The following is a 7807-nucleotide window of genomic DNA, read 5'->3' on the forward strand; positions in this document are numbered from 1 at the left end:
CGTTATTTTTTATTAAAAATTGTACGAATAAGAATCAAATGATTAATGTTTGTTTAGGTATAATAAATGAATAAAAGTTTAATTACATAAATTAATATATTTTGGAAACTTCTTTAATACTTAAGTCCTAATGATATTATAGTTATCTTTAAGATAATTCAACGCCATCTATATTTTTTCAAACCTTTCTAAAAGACGATTCCATGATAAAATTCACACTCAAACTTTGTATCAAAACACATACCTTCTTTACAAAAAAAAAATCAGCTCTTTATGGATGTTATTAACTATAATAATGATGTTTAAAGATAACATTAAAAAATCTCAATGGTTAGGATTGGAGTTAAATTGTATTAGTGAAATGGAGTTGAATTCTTTAATGGGGGATAATGTGTTCACAAAGAGTCAAAGAATGGTAACTGATTAATTAACCCTTTTCTAAAATGTACCTTTACTCTTAATTCCTATATGTAATATGATCATATGAACGTGTTGATATGGTCTCGAAATGAGTACAAAAGGAAAGTGTCGGTCAGTTTAAGCAAGCTTATATGCATCTCAATAAAAATATGATAGGTGAGCAAATGGTCGATTTAGTTAATTCGGTTAAAATGTTTTTATAATTAAATTAATTTAATATAATCTAAAAATTAATCGAATATAAGTGTTGCTCGATTAAATGAATTAATTAATTAAATTATATCAGCTAGGTTCATTCAATTGGTAATTGAATTAATTTTTATTTGGATGAAAGTGGATTAATGATGAATACTGAAGTTCTACAAAATGGGAATTGTATATGGACAAAAATTTTTGTCATGTTAGAAGATTTATGTACAATAACATGTATAAGATCAGGCTAATTACTTAATTTCTGATTAGCATATCATTAAAATAGCTTGCTAGCAAATTCTTCTGTTGCTTCCCTGTTTCTTGTAGATGATGCTGCTAGATTCTTGAGCTCTGATGGGCTCCTTCCTAGCTGTAAAGCTACCTTCATTTCAAGAATTTCTCCATTTTCTCTTCTCTCAACTTCTCTCTCATCTGTGTTTGACATTATGCTCTCTTCAATGAGCTTGAAGAAGCCGGCATTGCTGCGGTACATCTCGAACACCATTCCCACTTGGCCGCCATGTTCCATTGAGTTCACTATGGTTGCCATTGCACCTGCTATGACTCCCATCATCACAGGCCATGGGGAAGGAGTACTTCCGATAAAGGAAGACCCCAAAGCCCCTAAAAGGGTTAACAAGGGACCAGAAATTGCCAAGACTTTGTTGAGTATTAGTGCTTTGTTACCCAACCTCATGTACTCAGCGAAGTCTTTCTTCTCCAAAACCCCAAGAACTTGACCCATTTCCTCCTCCAGCTTCCTGTTCCAGCCATTGTTTCCTTCTATTTTCCCACCAGGTCTTTGTTTTCGCTTTTGTTGCGGCCACCACCTTGCAGGTTCAACCTTTGAAGGGAATTTTTCAAGCATAGCACCTAGTAGAGGAAGTGGATATGCCTTATCGAGAGCTAAAACTTTGTCAATTGCTTCATTAACATCGTTAATATCTTGTGTGCCAAGAGATATCGTTGTTTGAATTTGACTATGAAGCTGCTTGAATAATCTAGAAGCATTTCTTTGTTCTTCAGCTAGCTGGGATGGTTGAATATTGTTCATCATTACCGACAAGCCCGTGGCTGCTACGTAAAGCACAGTGGAAGAGAGCTTGAGTGCCTCGAGGGGAGCCGTTGCTGCACTTGTGGCTGCTAGTCCAGCCATGGTGGCAGCAGTGAGAGTCATGGCATTGATGGAAGTCAAAAGGAGGTGATTCCAGTTGTCACGCTGCTCTCCAATGTTCTTATGCATCTCCACCCTATCCGCAACAGCCTCCATAACTGCATAAAGCTTGGTGATCACCTGAGGATCAGAAGATTTCATGTCAAGTCTCGAACAATGTTGGGTTTTCGGGCTAGAAACGGAATACCTTTCCAGGAGGGCAGTAGTATCAACTGTATAAGTACCGTTTCTCCTTTCCAAATCCTCAACCAAACCTCTGCAAGAAGGCATTGGGAGAGAGACAGGCCCCATGAGGACCCTTGGTGCATTACCACGACGACCATGCGACGAAGGCAAACTCTTTGAAAACAACGGGCTTGAAACTCCAACAGCTGCCATGGCAGTGTTGGATTTGGCTTCTCAATCTGAATGGTATACTGATCCGGCTTTCAGAGGAACGAAATTGAAGTTATATTTCACACTAGTTAGGTTGCATTTCATTGGGAGAAACAAAGGGCAGAAATAGTCTAATCCTTGAAACTTGAAAGTTTGAACAAGATCTCTTGGCTTAGAAATTAGACTGATGGGTATTGGCACCTGGGGCTTCCTTCTCTGACTTTCAACGGTAATAACGAGTAATAAAACTTGAAACAGACAACCGCCTCGGGACCAAAGTGTTTTGTTTTGGCTGTTGCATAAAAGGTCAGCATCTAAATCGGTCTAACTTCACAGAAAGTAATACTCCCAAAATGCCAAAACTGGTCCATGGTAGTATTATTTTTAATGGTAATTTAGTCAAATTATTCATGTGGTAAACTATAAATTAATTCTGTGTGTGGATTCAAGATATATTCTGGGATTTTAAAATTCTTAAAAAGAAAAAAAAATCTTTTCTGCAAGTATGTCAAATGTTTTTAATATCATTTCATTTATCTCTGGAATGTTCAATATATCACTGCACTATGATATCATTCTTCGGTTGGTGTGATTGAATCTTGACAAGCTCTCTCTGGTTGAAATTACCCTTCAATTTTTCTTGCATTCCCTTCATACATTTAATCAAGAAACCTAATTTGTCTATCAAATTCCTAGTCTACAAATAGCTATGGCCGACAAATTTTTGGTTGAAAGCTGACGCCTAAACGACCCCGTTTTGAGCAAGAGAAAAGTAGAAAAAGACAGGGAAGAGAATAGAAGGAGACATTGCTGATTCACATCTCTTGAATGCAAGGAAAGGAAATATTAGGCCATAACATCATCATCAAGCCATTTCAATAAATGATTCTGTGGCATGAAACTTAGATTCTGAAATGCTATGCTTAGCAAAGCACAGAAGTCAAGATCAAGCTAAATAACTAATCAAACTTTCCACCAAGATAGATGGTAATGAGATTTAACATTAATATTTATGAGTTCATAGTTGCAAAGAATAAGCTGCAAGTTACATAAAATGAGCTTATAATATGGATTGCAGAGCTAGCATTATTAATCATCCAAATGAATTGAAAGGTTTCCGATCATTCATTCACTCTTGGGCAACGCCATAGATCTTGCTCGTAGATTCAGAAATATTCCCCTGAAAAATGAATAGTGAAAGAATAAGAAGAAAAAATCACCTTGTTAGTAAATTTATACATATTTTCAGTGTGGAAGTAAAGAGGGAAGGAACCAAAGTTTTTACCAGCAAAATGCAATGAGGCTACTGAAAATAACACGGAACTGCAGCGGCACATATTGGTGGTTTATCCATCCCACAACCGGCCAGAACTGCAATTACATTCAGTTAGGTTCTAGGTCACGGGCTCATCTTTTCACATTAATAAACTATTATACTCAGAATGGGAATAAAGCAATACCGTCCACGCAGTCAACTGTACTTTGGGATACTCCTTTTTGATTCTAGTTTTCACATGCATCCAGGGTCTTCCTGCATTTCACATTTTCATTTAAACTACAAAGAAACAGCTGTTCCCTGTACTCAGAGAGGAGGCAACGAAACTAAATCATGTTCAATCCCTCTCTCTAAATCATACTTTCTAATCTTTTCTTGCATTAGATTATGGCTTCCTTTTTGGGCATGAATTTGCCACAAATCTGAAAACGGTCATCAAAATTAAAGGATTGTCCAGGGAAACAGTTTAGATATAGTCTCTTTGCCACCTAACATGTACATAATCTAACATCTGACTTACCCTCAACGACCACCCCATAGTAAATCATGAAAAGCAAGTTGTTACAAGGAGAAGATGTCAACTGTTCCAGCACCACCTGATAAATTTGATTCAGCATTAGACCCTTTGCTATGGATCTCAGCAAGAAGAATCGAGTTGATTGATTGAATTCAATAGGATTTCCAATTCAAATTTATTCGATAATTGGAGAAATGAGCCTGTAACACACCTTCTTGGCAACAGTTTTGGAATCATTCTTCCCCTTGAAAACTTTATCCAGTAATATATACGTGTAGTGTCCAAATGGCCCAAGATAAGCAAATCCAAAGAGCTGCATTCAGCTATGGCTGCGTTAGACGATTGCAAAAGCATATATGAAACTAGTCCTTCTGATGAACCCAAACATTCACAAAATTTTCCCTTCCTCTCATTTGCAACTCCTCTCGTTGCCACATAAATAAAGTCCCAATTACATTCTACTTTTACCCAAATTTCCTGAACAAATCTCTTTTACATATATCAGTGATTCCATTTCAATTCATTTAACCCAATGATCTGAAACAGAGCAATACGAAGGTGAACATGGTTTCCACCAATCAATTTGATAAAAAGAAAGAACCCCAGAATTAGAAAGACTGAATCAAGTAATCAACCACCTTCAATCCAAATAAAGAGAAGATCTTTTACCATTTTGAGAACAAGGCGTCTCAGCTGAAGTTTGGGTATTCCAGAAAGCTTCTGAGAAACAGTGTCACTAATCCCTGACAAAACCGCAGCCGTAATTGCCTGCAACAATTTCATTCCTCTTTTGAATCTATAAATCTCAAAATAAGCTCTTTCAGCATGCAACAAAAAGGGGAATACCTTGGTTCTCAAGGGGTGACTCTGAAGCTGTGACACGTACTTCTGCAATCCCTTCTTTGCTACCGAACCCATTTCTTCTTCCCTACTGCTGATTTCTTCGGAATTCGAATGCGTGTGTGTGTGTGTGAGCAGTCGCTGATATTTCCAAACCCAAAAGGGTCAGACAAAGCTAAAGTAATGATTGCTTGTGGGACGACGCTTTGGCAATGTCCCCCTCGTGGGCTGGTCGAGGTAGTTAGATGGGCGGCGATTGTCCGATCATTTTAGAGGGCAGAATTTGTTAGTCGTTAAATCGGGCGGTTCAGCATATTGCCTTAAGCATATTCGTTTTCCCATTTTGTCCCTCAGCGGGCTGGGTTGCTCCCCTTTTGTCTGTAAGCTCTTGGGCTGTTGGGGTTCGAGGTTCTTATGGTACGGCTGGGGCATTGTTGGAAAGACAAAAAGTCAACAAATTAGAAATTTTTTAATTATTAATTTAATCTCTAATTATGTTTTGTATTAATTGCCAAATCAAAGTTCACTTTTTCTAATCTTTTATAGCTTATGTCCACTCATTTACATGTGTTAGATTCACACGTGCAATCTCTAATTTTCACCGACTTTTTAAAATGAAAAGAGTCATTTAATCAATCAAAAGTTAAAGATAAAAATTTTTGAATTCGATATATTTTATATTAAAATTCAATTTTTTTATAAGTTTTTAACATAAAAAATAAAAAATTACATGTTTCAAGATGATATCTTGAGACATTTCAAAAAAAAAAAATAGCCAATGAAAACAAGACAAAAAGAGTATTATTTTGAATAGAGATTAAGACTTAGCAATTTATATATGATATAGCAACATGACATGAACACAATACGAGTTTAAGGGTTTGAGTTTAGGTTAATAATGTTTCGCATATTAATCGTCTCGACTTATTAAGATACAAATAAATTATGTCTTAACCATGTCAAACTTGTTTAACCCGTCTAAGACACGATTAATCAATCATATTAGTATGTAACTGTATAACTTGTAATTCATTTATTATCTATTTATTTAATCACGTTCACGTGTCATATAGACACGTTTAGTATATTGTTAAGAACCATTTATTTATTCATATAAATAGTAATAATTTTATGATTATTACAATTTATTGATATTAAATTTTATTATATTTGATAAATATTATAATATTTATAATTTTTTGTTGTAAATTTGCATAATATAATCATATTTTACTTGTACATATTTCAATGGAATCATTTTAATCAAATCAATCGTATAAATAGTGTAAACAGATCATAAATTATATAAATTTTAATCGTATTAATCATGTATTATTTTACAAAATTTACTCAACATGTTTAATAAATGTGTTAATCATGTTATGTCGTTTTATATGTTTATTAAACGTATTGTTTACGTACTTAATATCTTGACACGGTTAATTAATCGTGTCATGTTTGTATTTATTTGTATAATTATTAATATGTTATGTTAATACAACATAGTTAAGATACGGATATTCGAATTATCAAATCTAATAAAAATATATACTTATAAGAATAAAACACCTGTACTAAGATGTTATGATACACGTAAGTAATTATTCAAGTCATGTCATCGGTTATGTGATTTGGAATTAACAAAAGCAAAATATTTGTAGTTGGTACCATTATATAATAACGTTCCAAATTCCAACATAAGACAACATTTGGATGGTCCATTTATTTATTTGTTCATGGGAATATGAAAACTTTCACAAAAAGAAAAAGACCCAAAATCCCAAAGATACATATGCATATGGAAAGGTATAGACTGAGTTTTGTCAATGACTTGTGCTTTAGGTTTGAGATTGAATAAGCAAATTTATGAGCAAAGAAAAGAAATATACGCTTTCAAAATTGTAACATCTTGATCAAAGAGACAAAAAGGTCAAAAACATGTTTTCGTAGACCACAAAAAATATTGAAAATAAGACCTAAGATATCTAAATATATCCGAACAATGAGTCGAGAGATCGATCTCATGCTATACGTAAAAAGATTTAAAAGGAAATTATATACAAAATTAAAAAGAAATAAGGTAGAAAATATTATTGCAAGTCATCTGCATAACGTGAATTTTAGATATTAGGGTACTTCATGCTCTGATCTCAACCATAAAGTGTGTAAAGCAAAGGCAAAAGGAGGTTTTAATACCTTAATTGACCGCACTTGTGAGTGTAGGGAAGGAAAAAGCTTGGGACCGCAGCCTGTGATGCCAACCATTTGACCCCCTCTATTCAAGATATGGAGTTCTTACAGAAATGAGGAGATCTTTTACCACGTCTGATGCCAAGATCCGGAGCCCAAGCAGGAAACAACCTTTGCAATGGAAAATTATAAGAGCGAACAGGTCACCCTAAAGGCCTGGTCAATTCAACCAGTCAGTCAACATTTTCCCAAACGTGACCTGACCTGATCATATCCGTTGGCCTGTTGGTTCCTATAAATAAGACTCGAATCCCCTCCTCACCTTTCATCTACAAAATCTCACAACTTGCTTTCCTTTGCTCGAAAACCACACCTTAACTTCCTGATTTCCTCCAACCGACGCTTACATATTGACAAACAGAAGAGATCTTAAAGAAAGAACGCAGTCACATGGCTTCTTTACAGGCTTCTAACTATGTGCTGTCTTCTTCTTCAAAGCAAATCCATGCTGCTATATCGGTCCCTAAGCTTCCATCAATCCGGCTTTCAGTTCCAAAAGTACCAGCAACCAAAGTGTTGTCTGACGAATTGAATACTAGGGATGGGTTCATCAACACAATCCCAGTTGAGAAGAATGTCACTAGGACAACATTGGTTCAAGAAAGCTCGTCCGTTTCAATGGCTACTGTTCAGCTTTATGCTATCTTAGAGGCTGTTGCTGATAGAGTGGAGATGCACAGCAACATCGGCGAACAACGCGAAAACTGGAATACCCTTCTGCTTAATTCCATTAACATGATCACTCTCACTGCCGCAACCATGG

General features: G+C 35.4%; 1 protein-coding gene and 1 pseudogene across 2 annotated transcripts; both read right to left on the minus strand.

The window, feature by feature from the left end:
* Positions 1 to 889: 889 nt before the first annotated feature.
* Positions 890 to 2239, minus strand: LOC110424656 (putative F-box protein At4g22030 pseudogene; annotated as a pseudogene).
* An 878-nt stretch (positions 2240 to 3117) lies between these two features.
* Positions 3118 to 5088, minus strand: LOC110424358 (peroxisomal membrane protein PMP22-like). Of its 2 annotated transcripts, XM_021438916.2 has the most exons (7): positions 4801 to 5082; positions 4624 to 4722; positions 4166 to 4267; positions 3958 to 4033; positions 3622 to 3692; positions 3447 to 3532; positions 3118 to 3341 (listed from the first exon to the last, which is right to left on the minus strand). In XM_021438916.2, exons 1-7 carry the CDS (start codon positions 4870 to 4872, stop codon positions 3287 to 3289), a joined length of 561 nt encoding a protein of 186 aa, XP_021294591.1. In that variant the 5' UTR covers positions 4873 to 5082; the 3' UTR covers positions 3118 to 3286. The 2 variants fall into 2 exon arrangements, with proteins under 2 accessions (XP_021294591.1, XP_021294590.1); XM_021438915.2 differs by having other exon boundaries at positions 4624 to 5088.
* Between the last annotated feature and the right edge of the window lie 2719 nt (positions 5089 to 7807).

Source organism: Theobroma umbraticum, unplaced genomic scaffold, assembly GCF_002168275.2.
Source record: "Theobroma umbraticum cultivar Fairchild unplaced genomic scaffold, ASM216827v3 scaffold_204.0, whole genome shotgun sequence".
Classification (NCBI taxonomy): Eukaryota; Viridiplantae; Streptophyta; class Magnoliopsida; order Malvales; family Malvaceae; genus Theobroma; species Theobroma umbraticum.